This window comes from Aphelocoma coerulescens, chromosome 2 (assembly GCF_041296385.1).
Source record: "Aphelocoma coerulescens isolate FSJ_1873_10779 chromosome 2, UR_Acoe_1.0, whole genome shotgun sequence".
Lineage (NCBI taxonomy): Eukaryota > Metazoa > Chordata > Aves > Passeriformes > Corvidae > Aphelocoma > Aphelocoma coerulescens.
In genome coordinates, this window is record NC_091015.1 from 146,943,635 (window position 1) to 146,963,506 (window position 19,872).

The following is a 19,872-nucleotide window of genomic DNA, read 5'->3' on the forward strand; positions in this document are numbered from 1 at the left end:
CTTGAGAGCTTGTGGTTGTTAAAAGGCTTCCAGCAGATCTGTTTGGGGAGCACAAATTGCAGTTTCCAGGCAGCATTACAGACATCCACGAGTACTTGCCATTAATCACAAAATCTCCTATTCCAACAGGAATTTTATATTTCCTTGCGAAGCATTAAAAGTCAACTGTTACCAGGATCATGGTTACTTAGAATCACTTTCTTGAAGTTAACAGCGCACAGCAATTCATTCTTAGAGCAGAAGAATGACTTGTTTTGGGGTACAGGAAGGTTGCACTGCAATCTTTTAAGCTTATTTTGATGTACACGATGGCTTCATTGAAGTCAGTTGAGGATCAAGGTCTGCACAAATTCCAATATAGTTTCATACAGAGGACTACAAAGGGCTGTAGGGGAGATTAACAGTAAACGTTGCATATCACAAAACTAGTAAGTAGGTGGTTGTCTTTGAACTTACTGTGAGAGAATACATTTTATATCAACAGCCATCAGTGACAGAAAGACACAAATAAAAATACGTGGTAATCACTGCCTACTGAAAACAGTTGTTTTCAAACATCTGCTCCTTCACTGAACTGCTTTACAACACTGTTTTGACATAAATATCTCTCCAACATCTTTTATCTCATAGACTTCTTTTAATAGTTTTCTGAAGTGTATTTTAAGTACTTGGTGCAATTAGTAAGCCTAGTTAAGCCTTATTTGTACACTTGATTTCCTTTACCCAGTGCTGGCAAGTCCAAACGACATTCACTGCTATGGAGTGAATAGTGTAAACATGAGGTAAAGCTTTAGACAGTTGAATTCTACACTGAATCCTTAAAATGCCACAAAAAACTATCAGCTACTGTGCAAACAAAGAAGCAAGCACAGTATGAAAAACAGTAGTCTACTATTTTAAATATTTCCTGTACACTCCAAAGACAAGTCTTAGATTTTCAATTATGTATTGCATGACTATTCCATTTTTTCTCTACACAGCCTTGATTCTACAGGAAGCAAGACTGGTCTGCCCAGAAATAACATTATCTGATGTTTCAATGACTAACAGATTAGTTTATAATAATCTTGTAGATCATGAAGAATGAACATCGGGCTGGATTAAGTAGGACTTGTTTGACCTGTTCAGCTAGAGGTGGACTCTGACAATTTGATTCCAGCCTGCAGTGTGAAGCAAAAAGCTCATCCAGAAAACTATGAGCCCTATGCCTGCCTTCCTAGTTAAAATAATTTCAGGGTATATTTTTCTATATAAGCAGCTCCTAACTAAATAAGAGTTGTCATCTCCAACTACCTCAAATCAAGAGTTCACTACTGCATTTTCCACTTATATTCCTAACTTTGACCTTGGAACTACTCCTAAGACAGTGAGCAGTAATTCAGTCTCCTGACTACCTCATTCTAAGAGAATCTCTCCTGAGAGCAGGCTGCTAAAGGCAGTTTTGTATTTGACCCAGTACTAGAACAACAAACTCCATTTCAGTTTGAGTTACAGTTTGGGTTTGGTCCAGAACTACAGATGGCATCAAATGTAGTTTTCTTTCTTGTAAAATCACATATCAGCAGCATTTCTACCTTGGGGAAGGTGGCATTTTCAAATGTGCTCATCACTGATCTTCCTCTCCTTCTTCCTATACATTTCATATGGGAAAAAATGGAAGGGGGGGGAGGGGGAAAGAACACACAACAACATCCAAATGTTTCTTATAATTGAAAAATTAAAAAAGAGAAAGAGGATACCTGAACTGGTGTTAATCCTATTGATGGTGCTCAAACAGGTAACCTTTTCAGGTCTCAAAGTTTCTTTCAGCATAACAACTATTTAGGAAAGAAACCTTATCATTTGAGAAAGAAACCGTATCACTTCTACAGTTAACAGGGAGAGCTTCAGTAACTTAAACTGTTACAGCATGCTACTACCACTATTTCTTCAGAACAATATATAGTAATGTATTTGAGAGGTCCAATTTATTTTAGATTATATAGATTTCAGTATTCAAAATGACTGCATCATTTGCTATGAATAAATTACTCTGTTTCTCTTGTGTTTTATGAAGCCTTTTAGCTTCCTCAAAATGTACTATGCAAAACAATTCATACAAGTATCGCCATGAATAATGGCCACACTGGCAACTTTTGACTGGATTCACAGATTGTATAATAATATTTCTTTCCTGTGACTGGTGAATGGAGAAAGAGAATGGCTAACTAATATCTTGTGTTCAATCAAAGGGTCATTGATCTAGGTAAAGTATTTTTCTAATTCTGCTTAGTTAAAGTGACAGAAATCTTAACTGGACTGTGTTTAAGCTGACTTTAAACTGATTTATACTGAATTTGTTTGATTTAATTAGTCACTATGAACACAGATAAGGAATGAGACCCAGTAACAGATATTTGTGCCTGTGATCCCATAATACCACTGATTTAGCAGAGTCAAGTTTGATTTCAACTGCAGCAGTAGGTAAATGAAGATGAGGCCCCAGACCATAACATGTTTCATACATATGTATATATGTATGTGTGTCTGTGTGTATACATATATATTTGGTTATACAAATATGTATTTCCATTAATATCCCTCCTACTACATTCCCCTGTCAAGGGAAATTCCCCTGTTCAGGAGCTGAACTCAGTGACCCTTGAGGATCCCTTCCAACTCAGGGTATTCTATGATTTTATGAAATCAAAGGTAGAAAATGGAAAATTCCCTTCAAATAAGACATTATAAATTTGATGGGTTTGAAATAATTCAGGTAATTGTCTTGCAAAGATGACTAAGTAACATAATGGTCTACCCCACATAGTGGTGCATTCTTTACACATTCAGCACGATTTGCACAGCAGAGGTTCTCAGCAGTCAAGTTGGGTGCCTAGTATAGAAAGATGTCTCCAGGAGGGCAGGTGGTAGCAGGAAGGATTAGTGCAGTCCTGACCTGTCTCTGATGGAGGAATGGGGACTGAGAATGGGTGATAGCAGATGGGAGTCTCGTTGCTACCCTTCCACTCCCTGTTCTCAAACCGACTCAAGGAGTTCCTCTTCCCTACCTCCTCCATCAGGGTCAAAGCTGCTGTCCCCACAGCCCGATCCTGTTATCCCTCGTAAACCCACTTTGATCCTCTGGCAAAGTACACAGTAGGTTGTACTGGGCTGAAGGGTGACTGATGGATCTGCAGTCCTCTCCGTTCACTTCATCCCTGCATAATAGAGCCTCAATAAACACTCCATTCCAGCTTTTCCATTCTCTTCCAGCTTTCCCCTGCTGGCAAAACAGACCCCTCAACACCCATCATCAACATCCCCCAGTTCAGCTATCAGCTCTCAGATCCACACAGTGGGTGTCATCACCTGGCACCACCTCATCCTGCTGCCGTGAGATGCCTTCTGCGGAAAGACATTCACCAACGTCAAACTCAGCTGGTCCCAACCGTAGTAAGGTCAAAAGAAAAAAAAAAAAGGGGGGGGGGGGGGAAGGTCAAAAAGTCCCCAAACCCAAGAAAAAAACAATCTTCCAAACTGTCCTGTGAAGGGCGACGCCTCCCTGGGCTTTATTCGACGGCAGCCACAGGCCAGCGGCCGAAGCCGGGGATTTCGGGCACAGAGCAGCCCAACAGGTGAGGCAGGCGGACCGCGGCCAGGGGCCGCCTCAGCCTCACGGGGCACCCATGGCCCCGCGCCGCTCCTCGCCTCCTCAGCGCGGCCGGCCGGGCCCCTCCGTCCGCGGCAGGGAGGCGTTGTTGGACGGTGGAACTGCTCGCCGCCCCAGCGCCGGCTCCTCTTTTCTTTTTCTCTTTTTCTCTTTCCGTCCCTTCCCGCTGGCGGCGGCCCCGCGGTGCCTCCCGGCGCGGGCGCGCGGTGCGTTCGTTACCTGGCGCTCGGCGGCGGCTCCTTCCTCACCTGTGCGCGCCTCTGCCAATGGCAGCGCACCTGGCGGCCGCGCCGCCCAATCAGCGCGCGGCTCGTCCCTCTCCCCGCTCCTTTAGTGAAAGAATCCAGCGCTGCTCGGGAAAGTTACCTGTGCGCGCCCGGCCCGGCCGCTCTCCCGTGCCGAGCCCTGCCGGCGCCCCAGCCCCGCCGCTCCCCACATGCCAGGGGGAGGGGGCTCTACCTGTCCTGCCTCGGCGGCTGGCTGTGGAGCCGGGAGAGGGGGGGGGGGAAGGAAAGCAGAATTACCAGTAGCTCTGGTTCTGCCGTCCCGGGCGTTCACACGCACACCTTCACCTGCACAGACCTGAAAGTCCAGTTCCGCCAGGCAGACGGAGGCACCGGGAAAAGAGTTCATTGGATCAAACATGTCACAAGAGACGGACAAGTAAGTGATCGCAGGCACGCGCTGCGCCCGCTGCGCGGGGCGGCCCGCCGGGCTGGCCGTGTTCCCCTTCGCCCGTGGCGGACGCGGACCCGCCGGGACGGCGCTTCTCCCTCTTCTCCCTCCTACAGCGACGCCGGACTGGGCGCACAGACACTCCGGAGCGCCCGAGGACGCGGCTCGCGGCCCCGCACCTCGTTCTCCGCCTGGCCGTGGGGCTGCGCGATTATTTGTTTAGCTCCCCTTTTAGTTTAGTTTTTTTATTTATTTGTTTGTGTTGGTTTTTTTTTTTTTCCCCCGTCACCTCGAGGGTCGCTTTTCGCGACAGAGAACTCCTCGCCCTGGAAGAGCGGAGCGGCCTCCGCCCGCCGAAGGCCCCGGACGTAAAGTGCTTCTTGGCTTTTGTGTTGGCGCAACAAAGAGCTTTTATCCCCAAAGGGCCGGGCACGGCCATCTTCCTCCCCTCGGCTGGGGCCGGCGGGGCACGGGGCCCGGGCGGCGGGAGGAAGGCCCTGGCTCGGCCCAGGTGCTCCCCGGCCGCTCCATGGGGCGCCTTCTCCCTCGCCGTCCTGACCTTGTTTTCCCGGCGGGACGCCCAGGCGGGCCCGCGGCTGCTCGGAGACCGGCGGGGTTAAAAAGTAACTTTCCCAGGAACGGGGCTGCAGGAGAAGGATGAAGAGAGGCCAGGGAAGCCTCCCGCTCCTGTCGGCCCCGGGCCCGCCTGAGCCCCTCTCCCGCTCGGGCCTGGCGGTAGCGAGGCCGGGACAGAGCGGCAGGGGTGCAAGGATACTCCCATTGTCTCCCGGTGCCGCCGGCCGTGGTGTTGGGTCCCCCCGGGACGCGCAGGACTGCGGTGGGCTCGGCGTCCCCGGGACGGGGAGCACCGCCAGGAGCCGTCGGTGGGCGCGGAGGCCGCGGCGTGCGCCGCTCCTGCCGTCCCAGCTCCGCCGGCGCCCGATCCCGAGCGGCCCAGGCCGGGGGTGGGGTATTTACCCCCGGTAAACAACTTGCAGCGGCGATGCCGCGCTCCCGCCATGGCGGCGGGTGGCTCGGCGTGGCGCCCAGAGCCGCCGTGAGGCAGCCAGGCGGGAAGGCCATTTTCCCTGCTCGGGTGATTAGCGTTTCTGCAGGAGGTGGCTGGCGAGAATTACGGGGTAAGGAAGATGGAGGGCGGGAGGTGGCTGTTTTGTTTTACTGCTGCCCTGGTGCAGGTAGGAGTGCCCCAAACACGGGTGTGACCTCGGCTACGTTTGGTGTTGCTCAGGTGCCAGCCTTGGTTGGGCTCCCCAGAGCCTTTGTGCCAAAGGAGGTGGAGAGGAGGAGCCTGATGTTGGATTGAGGCTTGGTGACAACCTGCCTGTCAAGGAGTGAAAGAAGGAGATTACCCGACAAAAGAAAACAGCAGGGTTGGCTCCTCCGATAGGGAAAAGACAGGACGGGAAAGATTAAACAAAACTATTAGGCCTGGCTTTTTCAAATAGCAGCTGACAGTGGGATTGTACAAAGGTAGCTACTGACATGAAATTAAATTTTTTTGGGTAGGAGTTGAGAGTGGCGTTTAGGAGTTCATTTGAGCTGGGATGGGAACTAATGCCTTCGGTGGCCAGATTAGAGCAGTAAATGATTAAAGTGCAAGGAAGGGAATAAGAATAGAGCCCTGAGGGGTTCGGATAAGTGAAGGAGCAGCTGAAAGAGCAGTCGTTCAGTTGGGAGGGGAACCAGATTAACTGTGGAAGAGCTGACAAGCAGTGATAGAGGGCATCCCAAGGCGATGGGCAGTTCCAGAACTGCACGAAGGTGAAAGGGGCCTGTAAGTTACTTCCTGGCTAAGCCTAGTTGCCAGTAGTTTCAGCAGCCAGAAACTAGGCTGCGGCAGATCAAGGGCAGTTAGTGGGAGTGGGAGGGGAATATGGAAAGGTGGGGGGGGTCAGAAGAACAACTTCTCACCATAGTCGGCTTTGAATCAGAAAAACAGTGGAGAGGAACGCTAACTCATGTCAGAAACTAGGGCAAAAGTGGTTTCCCTCTGGGTCTGGGATGATACTGAGATACTGGGCTATCCTTCCTTTCCAACAGGAACAATATGGCATGTGTGTAAAGCTTCTGAGACTGGAGCATTAATGCTCTTCATCCCCTGCTCTGTGTAGTGCTGCTGCTGTTACCACTGTGAGGAACTTAAGAGCAGTTCAGAGCACACAACCTCAAGTAACAGCACTTGCTCCATTGCAGGTATGCCTGTGATCTGTTTCTGGTTAAGGTGTTTAGAAAATTCTTAGGTGATAGGTAAGAGTTTGAAAAGGAAGTGAAGAGTAAAGAAATCCCTTGTGTTCTCTATATGCAAGTGTAACATGAGAAGACAAATACATTTGTTTCCAGAACAGATGACCAGATGGAATGAGATAATAGACTGGTGTGAGGAGTTTGCATGGGAAGGTTTTTGGTGTTGGTGTTTTTTTTTTTTTTTGGTTTTTTTTTTTTTAGGCTCTAATTATATCCAATTAGAACCTAATCCAGAGAGTACATTATTCTCCTCCACATGGCCTTTCTTTTACTTAAAACCAGATCTTCCCTACAAGCAAGACTGGAGAGTGGAGCTCATTATTTCGAAGTCAGTTAATTTGTCAGTCATTGGACGTGTTTTTGTGGGGCTTGTGCTACTAAAGTGCTGGTGTAAAGGACTAAGCAGTGGAGGGGATATAGAAAGTGTGGAAAAATACGTTCTGTGGCACTTGCTGGCTTTTATGGGGAGGTGGTAGACCCTGCTGCACTACTGCACAGAGCTGCCTGCAATGTCTGTCTTTGGAGGGAGCAGTAGGGATAGGTTCTGTAGTGCTTTAAGGGAGGAAGGTGGACAGGTGAAAATGCTAAAGAACCAGGTGTTTGATTCTAATGCTAACTGAGGAGCTTGGAAGGGGAGATTATCCTTAAGATAGGTGTGCTATCTCCGTGCCTTTCCCTTTAGTCTTTCTACCTAAGTTGGGTCTTGCCTGCTTGCTTCCACAAACTCTGGGTCAGGAGAGATAAGGCATGATTGTACATGCATTTTTCAGAGGTAGTACCGACTTAAGCAGGCTGTGGCCACTTGTTCCTACCTCTGTTCCACCCTCTCAGCTGTGTCAGAAGAGCTGTTTGTGCAGCTAGAGAACTGGCTCAGAGTTGAGGAGGTTATTTTTGACATCAATTTTTCATCGGTCTGGGTTCATATGCAGCAGGGGTGCAAGCAAATGGCAGGTGTTAAGAAAATAACTGTTCAGACCATAATGTCCGCAGAAGGAAATGCGTGTCACTCCCACTCTGAGTGTTTTAGAGGTCTGTGCTGCTGCTTCTGTTATTCAATTTCCCTATCCTTTGAGGGGAACCTGGGGATTGATTGACACTGGGGGACATAGGGTGGGGAGGAAGGAGCATCCCTTTTGCAGGGTGAAAAGATGATTCTAGGGTACAATTCTGAATTTATAGGCTAAAGTTTTTCTTTTGTACTATACAAAAGATGATCACCACGGAACTCCAGTCATGGCTCCAGGGCATTAGTGGAGTGAATCAGTGAGCTCACTACTTGTGAGACTTGACTGGGTTTTAGAAATTGACAGTACTTCTGTGAATGAGGAGCAGCAATTGTACAACCATTTGGGATCTGTCTTGTAAATGCCACAGTTTGCCCCTGCTGCTCCTGGGGTTGTGTGAGTCCTGGGTGGGCTGGGACGGCAGTTGCAGGAAGGGCAGGCTCGTGGCAGGCCCCAGCATGCCGGCCGCCGTGGCTCTCTGCCGGCTGCCTGACTGCCCCCCCATCGGGCTCCCAGCAGCCCAGGCTGTGCAGAGATACTCAGGACACCAGGGAGCTGGAGCTGGGGCACGCTGATACTGCCCACATAAAGGAGGGCTTGGGGCAGCCTGGGTCTGCAGTCTACCTGGTCTGTAGGTAAATAACTCTGTGGAGAGCGAGCCCGTAGGTGGGAATGGGTTCAGACCTGTTCCCATGTGGCAGTGGAGGCATGTTCACATCCAGCTTGCTGTTTGGTAGTATCTGTTGCAGAAGTTGATCTTGGGCTCTTCACAGAGTAATTTTGATTTATTACCCTCATAATATTTACCTTGAGCATCTAGTACTGTAACACACAAAGGGGGTTTGTCATTTACAATGTCATTCTCTGTATTGTTCTTATTTTTCTCTTTGAGGTCCAAACACATTTCCCATCAGCAGATATTGAGTAGCAATTAGGTGACAATTCACTCAATTTTTTTTTTTTTCTCCACAGCCCATTGTGTGAATAGGGCATCCAATGAGATTAATTTTCCAAACTCATCTAGGTTACTCATCTGGGAATGAATGGGGAAACAGGAATTAGATGTGTTTAGTTTCTTCACTTTTCAAATGTCAGACATGCTGTCACAGATGTTCCCTAGAAAACCATTTCTGTGCAAGAAAGGTGGAAAATCAGTGTCCAGAACCTTATAGAACTTGCAACCATAAGCTTAACTAAGAGCAGGAAGAGTATCAAATGGTTAGGTCTTGCTGTTTACACTGCTGTCTCTCTGGTGCTGGAGTCTGAGACCAGACTGAAGATCAAAGCCGAAGAGGAGGGAGGGGATTTTCCCAGGTCACTTTAACTTGATTGTAATGATCATATAACCTGTTCCCTGTGGAAAGGTTAGCAGGGACATCATCCTCCTTGTTTTGTCTGGGACATCTGAAGGGGAAATGATATTATACCAGTTGACATTTGTTGTCAAACACTTTCACAAATACTAATCTAGTGCAGTGGCTACCTTCAATATTTTTTTTTTATTTTATTAGGAAGCAGCCAATTAAGCTTCCCTTTTTTGTACACACACAGAATAGCACTTTCAAATGCTGATCTAGAAATTATTGCTGGGATTTTTAATCAGTGATTGGGACAGTATTAGCTAGTTAAGAGAAGTAATTATTTCAGACAGTATACAGGGATACTGTTCCGTTCTTCTACAGTGTTAATGTCATAAAAAAGACAGTGTTACAAAATTACAAAATATTTAACCAAGGAAACCATATTAAGTACATGTGAACTGTGAAGTCAAATATTGCAATGTATCGATAGCGTGAGAGTATGTCTCAAACATCAAAGATTACATATATATGTTTTTTATATATCTATTTATCTATTTATAGCTATATATTTATATAAATAGATTTGTTAGCTTGACTAATTTGGGGAGGCAATGGTATATTCCATAATAATGTATTTTAGTCGTTCTGTAAAGTATATTTTTGGGTTTGTGTGCTTTTAAAAAATATTTGTGGGAAATCTTGACTCCCAGGTTTGCTTGTTGAATTCATGTTTTCCTTCTGACTCTGTAAAAGATTTAATATCCTGAAAAAACAGCAATCAATGCTGTCAGTGCAGTAACTATTCCATTTACATTAACTCTGTGGAAGCAGTGAATGAACAAGGACCATGGGGCCAAGGGTCAGGTTAAATTGCAGGAGGTCTGGGCAGCCTTGTCATGACCTGTTTTTAATTTTAAAGCCTGCTTCTAGCTGCTTCAAGTCAGCTAAAACAACCTTGGATGCTATGCACATTCAAAGTGCACTTCTTAGGAAAACAGCATGACCTGCTATGAAGCTGCTAAATAGTTGCTAATTCTGATCCACTCTGTCAGCTCCTGCAGAAATGCTGTGAGCTTCAGGTTTTCCTCATTTTTTGAGATGTCAGTGATTTTTTTACAAATGTGCTGAAACCTGCTCTTTTTTTGAGACTCTGTTTGTCTTGGATAAAAAAAAGGCAACAGGCTTAGTACACAAGTAACAAAAGGTTGTCTGGTAGAAATAATACTTAATTACAAGTGAAACAAAAAGAAAAGTCTGAAATCGCAGGTATAAAAAGTCTGTCTCAGGGTAAGTAATTGCCTACTTGAACTAGTCCTCAGTGGGCGTTTATTGTATGTATTTAATCCTTGTGTCAGATTTCTTTTTCATACTTTCGTTTTGACATTGACCAAAAAAATATTATTAACTATGTTAATGAATCACCTATTTGTTTTAATCTCTTTATCACTATTGTGTGCTTAAGTTATTTTGGTTCAGAGCAAAAACAAATAAAACTTCTACTAGGCATCTAATTGTTAAACTAGTCTGTTTTGCCATTCACTGTTGCTATTCTTAATATATTATTTTACTTCCTCTCAGAGTGTTTAGTAACGATAAAATAATTTCTTTTAATAATTTCACGTGTGTAATCTTGTTCAGATTTGTCTTGTGCTCAAAAAGTATAATTGTCCCAAAATTGCAAGAGTCCCAAACTTGCACTCATTAGAAGGCAAAATGACTCAGTCTCTTTAATGGAAGTTTTTTCCTTGGTATGGACTTCTGACTGGGCCAGAGGGCATCTTACCTTTTTGTTTCCTGGTGGTCTAAATGCTTTGATTTTTTTTCCTTCACTCTCAATTCATTTGTATATTTATATAGTCACTGGATTGGGTTAAGTACATTTTGGAGACCTGCTGTGCTTCTGGGAATGGTGTGATTGTCACCATTCACACCATTCCCAGACAAAATGCTGGGACACATGGGCCATAATTTTCCTGTTCGTTAAATGTTTATGCTCCTTTGTAGTTTTAACGGAACCCTATTATCTAATTGAAACAACAGTGTTGCAGACTATTTAATTATAGCTTTGTCAATAAATCCTGACGAGTCTCAAGTTTTTTTAAACTAAATAAATCAAAACTTGCAAAGAGCCACACAAATTGTTGCGGGTTTTGGGTGGTATTTTGTTTGTTTGTTTTGTTTTTAACTTGATGTCTAGGCAAAGTAGTATTCTGAAGGTGACAAACTTGGGCCAAAACTAACATTAGAATCTTTCAAACAATTGGTTTCAAGCACTAGGACTAAGTTTGATGTATACCTCTCTGTAATGAGCACAGGCAGAAATTTATGATCTGGAATCTGAACTTTAATTTACGCAGCTTCTGTGGGATCTGTCCTGCATTTTAAATGGTCATAGTTCTTCACTTTGTGCCTGTGAATTCATATGTATGTGCATTAGTTTTATGACAAATTGCATGAACATCTGTTTTAGATCTGTTTTATAGTTGTCTTATAGCTGAACTGAGATTTATGTAAGTGTAAAATAAACTTACAGAGGCTTTTAGGGCTACTGAAATGTTTGTAAATGATCATACTCTGCCCTCCTTAGCTGTGTCAAAACTGAAGTAGGAATTTCTGCTCTCTTTTCCGGTTCTTGGATGCATCTGGAGCATGCTCCTGTACCTTTTGTCACACCAAATGAAACATGGGTGTTGTCTACAAGTTCAGCATTTCTTTGACTTTGCACTGGAGGCAGGATGCAACATGGTGTGTGATGCATGTCTGTGTGCAACAGAAGTGGTCCCTTTGGGTAACATCTTGTTTTGGAATATGTATTTCTCCCAGTATTTCTAGATTGGGGACAGTTGCCCTGTTCACCTTCTTATCATGCAACTAACAAGGAGCTTGTGGTAAATATCCTATGGCCTTGATGTGCTGGGCTGGGAACGAAGGTGATGTGAGTCTGTCTTGCCTTTTCCAGTTATTTGACTAGTGCTAAAATTTCTGGATGCTTTATAACAGCTGTATGGGCCAAAGCCTTGTATCCCTTCTCTTGAAGGAACATTTTGCAGAGGATGTGTGCAGAAGTGCCTTGTGCTCTTATCTCACCTGTGTAAGAATGGGCAGGCTCAGGCCTGGGCTGAAACCTGGGAATTGGAACTTCTCCCAATCTCCTGCCTCACACATATCACTTGTGTGTTCCCTTCTGGTACCTAGCTTCTGCAGGGAGGGGAAGGTCCTCATGCATTGTTATGGGGTGAAGAAGTCTGCAGGTGTATTCATGGAGCAGCTTGGTTGTAACCTTTTTTTTTTTTTTTTTTTTTTAAAGAACAAATGCAATTTCAAAAACCCTGTAGTTAAAAAATGGAAGTGCCTGGCCTGGATGCCCACATTGGCAGCCTAAACAATCTGCTTTGGATTTCAGGGTTGAATTTCCTGGGCAAGGCAAAAGGTGTGGGGCAAGTAGGAAGAAGGTTTCTTTCCCACTAATGCCATCCTGATCCCACTGGATCAGGATGGAATGCTGAGCGTATGATGGAGCGGGATGCAGATGTACTTGATGTAGCATGGCTGCATCAATCTGCTTTATGTTCAGTGGCAGGTACAGCTGAGAAGTTGAGGGCTGCTTGAACTTTGCAAATTCAAGAGAAAGCTTTTGAGCATCAAAATTGGTTTTGAGAGACTGGCAGGCAGTTCCTGAATAAAATGGAAGTTCTGATCACCAAGCCTTTTATCGCTGTTCGTGAGTGTGTTAATGGGCAATTCTGATTCATTGTAAACTCATTTGCAAATTGCATCGAGTTGGGTGAGAATTTGCCTGTAGAAGGATTTTATAGCCTCGAGGGCTGGCTGTTATATGCTCATTATCTTTAATCCGAGGAAGAGCTTGAAAGGCTGGCTCTTTAAATTTAGCTGATTTATAGATGTTAAGTACAATGTACCTCTCCAGGTTACGTTGTCGTACTGCAGTAACTGCAATGAAACAAAGTTTTGGACATCTTTATACACTACACTTGTATAGGTTTTATAAAATTCCATAATCTTAATTTTAAAAAAGTTAAAAAAAAGATCACCATAACTGCTGTTAATCTGGAAAATTTTATGTATGTCTTATGAGAATACACAAATCACGTCAGATGGTATGAACAGGAAAATCTCTACTAAGCCGTGGGGAGAAAAAAAGATTTTACAAAATAAAGGCCATCTGAAGTTTAGTCTTGACATAAATGCTCCAGTGTCAGAACAATCTAGCTCCTAGATAGACCATTCCCCAGAAAATACCTTTCATTCTCTCACACTTATTACTGTTTGACATAAAACAGTGGAAACATTTTACATTCATGCGGAGCTCAAGTGATATCTTGAAAGGAAACATTTATTTTTTAGACACAAAGTATCCTGAATTCTTCAGCTTTTCCCCATGATAAAGTGATGGTGTGCTTGTACTTGTGCTTGTACAAGTGCATCCCTTACAGCTGTGTTCTGGTTAGCACACATCCTGACTCCCAGATAGAGGGGTGGTGGGCTGGCCCGGGTGAGGAATGGGCACAGCAGGGGTTACTCTTGTTCTCTGGTCTTTAGCAGGTTTTCAGATGTGACTGGGGCTACAGTGGGTATTTGCTGGTGTTGATGGTCAGGTTGAGTGGAAGTCTTGCAATCTTGGCCTATCTTTCTTCCTTAAGTATGTGGTTCTTGGTGGATATAGTCACTGATGGATTTGCAGTTTTTGATAAGATCCGTAGATCTATGGATCTGCTAATTGCAGGCTCCAAATAGGGCTTTTCTTTCAGCTGGGATGGTCAGAGCAGCTCTACAGTGGGATTGTTGTTACTGGTAGGTGTTACCCTTTGTGTTCCACATGGTCCAAGTGCCACTCTCCTCCCAAGCAGCTGTCAACAGTTGCACAGCTGGAACAGCTGGGGTTGCCCTGGCATGGAAGGATGACTGGCAAGACCAGGGGAGCTTATCTGTGTAGAGCCTCACTTAAGATGTTGGGTTTTCTTGGCATACATTAAAATATAATGTATTTATCTCCTCTGGTTATGGAGGACTTTTCTACCCCTCTGTCACATTTAACTGAAATCTTCCAGGGGGTTCAGCAGTTGTGCAAAAATGAAAGGGAATGTGTGTGCATACACAAGTCTCATTTCTTCAGAGAAACTCTCCCTCTCATCCAAACGACCTTATTTAATAGAGAAGTTTTCTTTAAGTGAGCCCAATTGTTTTGGCTGACTGCTTTGGCTATAATCTTTGAAATGATTGACTATGTTAAATCATGATAATTAGCTCTGACCATTAACCTCCCACAGAGCTGATTACAGGGATAGAGGTGATGAGGAAGTTTTTTATTTTTCTTAGTGCTATTGTTTCAGTCTGTTTGCAGAGTAAACACAATGAGTGTGTCAGTTGATTACGCTTCAGATCATCTCTCAAGGCAGAGGAGACAGATAATTTGTTTTCAAATGTGAAAACCTGAGTTTTAGAAAAAACATCCTCTGGAGAGATGTTGGGAAGGCTCTAGGTCTATGCACCTGTGCCTTTCCAACCATCTCAACTGTCTACTTACCGAGTTGCTGTTTCTAGAGCATTTGCTTTGGCTTTTCCCCAACACAATCATATATGCACCTCTGAGAGACTGCACTCTGGTCATTGCTTTAAGATCATCTTGACTAAGTTAGAGCAGCAGAGACTGACTCCTCCCCTCCAGCATTTTCACAGACAAGCACAGCCCAAGTCTTAGAAGGTGTGTTTTTAAAGGGATCTTGCTGTTTGACTGTAGTGCTCACGAATCAGTTATGACTGTCACACGGCTGTGAGTGCTCCAAGCAACAAAAGGCAGTTATTGGTTGTAAGGGAAGATTGCTACAGGAAGGTGGACGAGCGGGAATTTGTGCGTTGCAGTGGGCAGCTGCCCATACGGTGAAACAGCCCGGATTTAGCTGAAGGGGAGCTTTGTTAAGGAAAGGAGAATCCTTGCTTGGAATAATTGCCTCTGAGCCAGGGAGAATTGACTGCTCCAGAGTGGAAAAAGGCACTCAGCTAACTCTGGCACAAACAGCAGGGCTGCTGCAAATCTGATTTGAGTTGCTAACAATAAGGTATTGAAAAGGCAAGCGGACCTAGCAGTTCCCTCTGTATTCCTTAGGCTCCTAATTTGTGTTCACCTTCACTTGCTGGAGCAAACCTGTAACAACACAAATGTATATGTGGAAACAAGAGGAACAAAAATCTTCAGCAAAAGGCCAGGCAGAAAGGTCCTCAAAAAATTTTTTTTTCAAAAAATCCAGTTATTTTATATGAAAGAAAAATAGAACCAGTACTGTAGTTGGCTGTATTTTCTGATACGAAGCTATGAAATGCCCTCTTCCCCCACAGAGCTCATAAAATTGTGCTGTGTACCAGATGGATTATTTTGTTTTCCATTAAATAAAGAAACTGGTAAACAGTGCTCTGTACCATAGAGATTATAATCTCCACCATCCCCCTCCTCTTCCTTAAACACTGGAGCACGCACTTTGCAGGTTGGACTTGCACCACAGTGGAGTTCTGGCAAAGCCCCAGCCTTTGGTCACTGCAGCTAGGGGGCCAGGCAAGGCATGCTCCTGGCATCCGAGAGCATTTACTGCGTGGGTTCAGTTGTGCTTTTATCAAATCCTATTTCTGAAAACAAATAAAAGTCTTGTTTGCACAGTTTAAATGCCACTCTCTGTGCAACAGCAGCAGTTCGTTGGATTAGATCTGTGGAGCTGGCACCGGTGCAGATAGGGCAGAGCAGAAAGAGGAGACTGACTACTGAACTGGCTTTTATGTAGAAGATAGCAAAAAGTGTTTTATGAAGGTCACCAGGAATAACTACTAGCTTTACCAGTTAAGTTGGTATATTTAATTATTCTGCCATCTCTGCAGCTTTCAAGTTTAGGTGTAACGTGTTAAAAGTTTCATTGTGGTCCTTGTAACCTGAGCCACAATTCTTGACAGTGCTCTTGTAACACCTATGAAGCAGCACACCCCTCACACCAGTATTTCCCTTGCCTAATCTGTTTGCCTACAATCTTACGTAATAGTCCTGCAACTTTTTTTTTTATGTAGTTCTTTTATCAATAAGTTTATTGAACGGTTTGCAAAAGCAGGTGCTATTATCATCATTTATGTTTCCATTATACTGGAAATTTCAGCCATAGCTGTGGTGCAGCAGCTTCTCACGCAGTATACACGGGCAGTGGTCAGTTTGTGCCACTTTCAGGGTGGAGGAAACTGCTTTGCTGCAAATCCCATTCACTAATGGTCTTGTGTGTGTTACCATGGGTCTATAACTAGATGTGGTGAGTGATAAAGTGTGAATTGAGACCAAATATGTTGACTTCTGTTCCATCCACTGGACTTATTGCTTATGTCCTGCTACAGAAAACTGCTCTGAAATTACTGACAAGTTGCATTCTAAAAGCAGAGAATAGCTCAATTTTAAGGTGTACCCACTTAATAAATACTGAACTATACTCTGTTTAGGTGAAGCCTAGATTAGTATTAGATGCTTTTTCTTGTTTTTAATTCATGTTTTATGTCAGTTAAGTGTTGGATATTTTTTTTTCCCTCTAATCAAGTGTACATGTAGCAAAAATATCGGGGCCAAATGTTTTCATATTGTTGTTTCATTTTTTTTCCCAAATAATTTTAAAATATTTTGGTAGCTCTATCTGTATATTAGTAAAAATACATTTGAATTACTATCACAAGATCTGCACGCATTTCAATCTTTAAGTACTGAAGATACCTAATACTGATAAATATTTATGTCACCAAGTGTAATACAGAGATGCTTGCTTGATGTAATCATATAACTTTAATTGAGCTATTTGATGTTCTTTACCGTGCCTTGTGAATAAAGTAATCCCTTCTGGATCACAATTTTATTCTTCCTGTCTATGCAGTAACAAGCGACTTGTGGCCTTAGTGCCAAATGACACTTCATTCAACACCAGACGAGCCTACACCAGTGAAGATGAAGCCTGGAAGTCGTATTTGGAGAATCCCCTAACAGCAGCTACCAAGGCTATGATGAGCATAAATGGTGATGAGGACAGTGCTGCTGCTCTTGGCCTATTGTATGACTATTATAAAGTAGGTAACTCTGTCATTATCCCTCCCTGCTGCACTAGCAGGGACCACTCTAAGAGTTATCAAAAGAGCTAGTTTTCAAAGACAGAAGTCACTGCATCTTGTTTTCTCTCTAATATTTCCATCAAGCACCCATTCCATTATAGCAAGCCTGTCTGAAACAGTTTTGATGTGTATTTAGTTCTGGAGGGAGAAAAACAATATCAGAAATCCCATATTAAGTTTTCTATCATGTTTACTTTTTGAGCGTAGTGTTCTTCCTCTTCCTTTGCAAGAACATTGGATGATACTTGAAATATTCTTTAAAAAGTGTAAGAGGGGAGGCCTTGTCCATCTGTAGGTTTGTCTGCTTTCCTGGTTCATTCCACACATGTTTTAGTTTGCTCTTTAACTGGAGTATCTCTCATCTGACAGTTTCCCATGTTATTTTTGTTTGTATAATGATAGCAGTAGGCTGTATACAAACATACAGTGAGGTCTAGCCCTTGCACTGGAAGTTTGCAGAACAGAAATGGAGCTGGACACAGAGCCAGAGATCTAAGTCAATTTACAGGCAAAGCGCTGACACAGTTTCAGTTTGTCATGTTCTAAACCCAGGGCTTTACATAACATTTTGATAACATCTTATATATATAGATATCTATCTATATATATAGATAGATAGATATGAGATATATAGAGATATATATATATATATGAGATATATATATATATTATTTTTTTATAGTGTTTAGGTAAAGCTGTGTTTGAGATTTTTGCTGAAATCAGAAGAGAGTCCTACAGGATGCATCTCTGTGTAATGTCACTCTGAAACCCATGCTGACCTGTTGGTACTCTGCAAACAGAATGAGTGTTGCTTCCCAAGCACTGGAGTATGAAATATGAATATGAACAATCTCCATACCCCTGAAGTCAGCTATGGCTGCCTTGGACAGATGATCTTATGTGAAAGCCAGCACAGCAATGCCAGGTCCCCTTGTAATTAATGAAGAAGTAACAGGAATGGGAATTAAAAGCCTTTGCTTTTAGTATTTATTAGTACAAATGCTTTTAAAGAATGGACTCCTCCTTTTAATCTGACATTGAGTGTTCAGGAGAAGGGGTTGTAGGCAAGATCCCATATACCAACCTTATGGTTAAATATTATTTTAATTGCTTTGCTGATTATATTTCAAGAGATGTTCCTTGCTTTTGTGTGTTGTTGTCAGTAGAGAAAGAAAAAAGGTCCTTTTCTCTGCTTGACATAGTTACCACAGTGCCAGAGTCTGTGAAATTAATATGGATTCATAAAATTCAGGATGTGTATGAGCATCTGGATTATTGGCTTCTGTCTTAGTAGTATCTTTCTATACAGCAGTTCATTAATCTGGTGGATTTTTATAATAAAACCAGAACATAACTATCTCAAAACCATGTTCTAAAAGACATGTCTGTTCCTTGTTCCAGGCAGTTGCAAAAGACTTGGGGTTCAGATGGAATAAGGTGGGATTAACATTTCAAAGCCATTTCCAGCATTCAGTCATAACTATTTTTGTCTTAAATAGGAAAGAAATGATAACTGCTGTTGATACTCCCAAACAGGAACTTAAAACTTAACCACTGTGCTGTAATGTGGAAGTATGGAGGACTTCCAGCACACCAGACTCTTGAATTGTCCTTATTTATTATCTGGCTCATTTGTTCTGACATGCTGGATAATATTTTTGAAGGACTTTTTCCAGTTAATAGGAATTATTTGAATTTAACTGTTTAGTTTTTTTAACTTTTCCCTTTTGTTGTAGTGATATTTACCTAAACACAGACCCTCATTCAGAGATAAATATATAATCTTAAAAGGGAATCAACATACTTAAACTGTGGCTTTTATCCCAGCTCAAAACTATATGAAGGAGGTTTTTTAACCAGCAGGATGCTTAATAGGGAAAGGGGATGTCCCTAAATGAAAGAGAGGCTCTGGCTAGAACTCTCTGACTGCTGCTGTCTTGCAGATAAAGTTGATGTTATCATTGGCTACTGTAGTGCACTGTAATACTGTTTTTCCTCTAAAGTCAGATAATTTTCTGGTATTTCTTTAAAATATTTAAAGGCAAAAAGCATGGCTTTAGCCCATTCTTAGGGCTATTCTTGCTCTTTAATCCCGAGTTAATTGCTTTGATGGAGTGGATATGTCTTCTTGTGCAAAAGATAGAAGTTCTAGCTCCCAAATTGCTGGTTCAGCAGGAAAAGAAGAATATGGTCATGGCAGCACCTTTGCCCTTGGTGATTTCATATCTGTGCTGGTGTCAGGAAACCGGTATGTGGGAATACAAATCTTTTAAGTCAGTTGGTGTCAATTCTGAGTCTGTCAAGGGGCCAGACTTGACTGGGTTTTTACTTCTCGTAGCTGTTGATGCAATCAGCAAAGCAGAAGTCAGTGTTTCTGATGATAAACCAGCATGCCCTGACCTGTCCCCATACTAGGAGAGAAAGGTCCACAAACTTTCCCTAAGTAGGAGTCCTACACTCTCCAGGCTGTTCTCTAACAGGAGGGCTTACCTGGTGCTTATGGTTTAATTAAAAAGCCTTTTTTGTCTGAGCTAAAATGGTCTCAGTGCACAGCTCACCAAAGCATCGTATCTTCCTTCTCATCTTGTTTTATTAAGTGAAAAGTGTGCGTGTGTTTTTGGAATAATATGAGCTTTGATTTTGAGATAGCTTGGCCTAGCTTGATTTTCAAAAGATAGAACATAAATAAGAGGGCTTTGCTCCTGACTGGTGTGCCCAAGAACTAGAAAAGAAAACAATTCCTACATTTTTTTCTCTTTGGAACTTTTCTTTCTGTTCACAATCAGTCTCCCAAAGAAAAATAACTCCTGGCATCTGTGACCTAGACAACACTGATAGA

At 43.2% G+C, this 19,872-nt stretch overlaps 1 protein-coding gene across 5 annotated transcripts in view; it reads left to right on the plus strand.

Moving 5' to 3' along the window:
- Positions 1 to 3,993: 3,993 nt before the first annotated feature.
- The window catches only part of GRHL2 (grainyhead like transcription factor 2), a 68,018-nt gene continuing 52,139 nt past the window's right edge, over positions 3,994 to 19,872 (plus strand). For 3 of the 5 annotated variants that reach the window (XM_069005256.1, XM_069005258.1, XM_069005257.1), the window contains exons 1-2: positions 3,997 to 4,312; positions 16,802 to 16,991. In XM_069005256.1, the coding sequence (XP_068861357.1) occupies positions 4,293 to 4,312; positions 16,802 to 16,991 (210 nt within the window). In that variant the 5' untranslated portion in view covers positions 3,997 to 4,292. Of the gene's footprint in view, positions 4,313 to 6,385; positions 6,539 to 16,801; positions 16,992 to 19,872 lie in introns of all 5 variants that reach the window. The other 2 variants (XM_069005260.1, XM_069005259.1) reach the window with 2 other exon arrangements.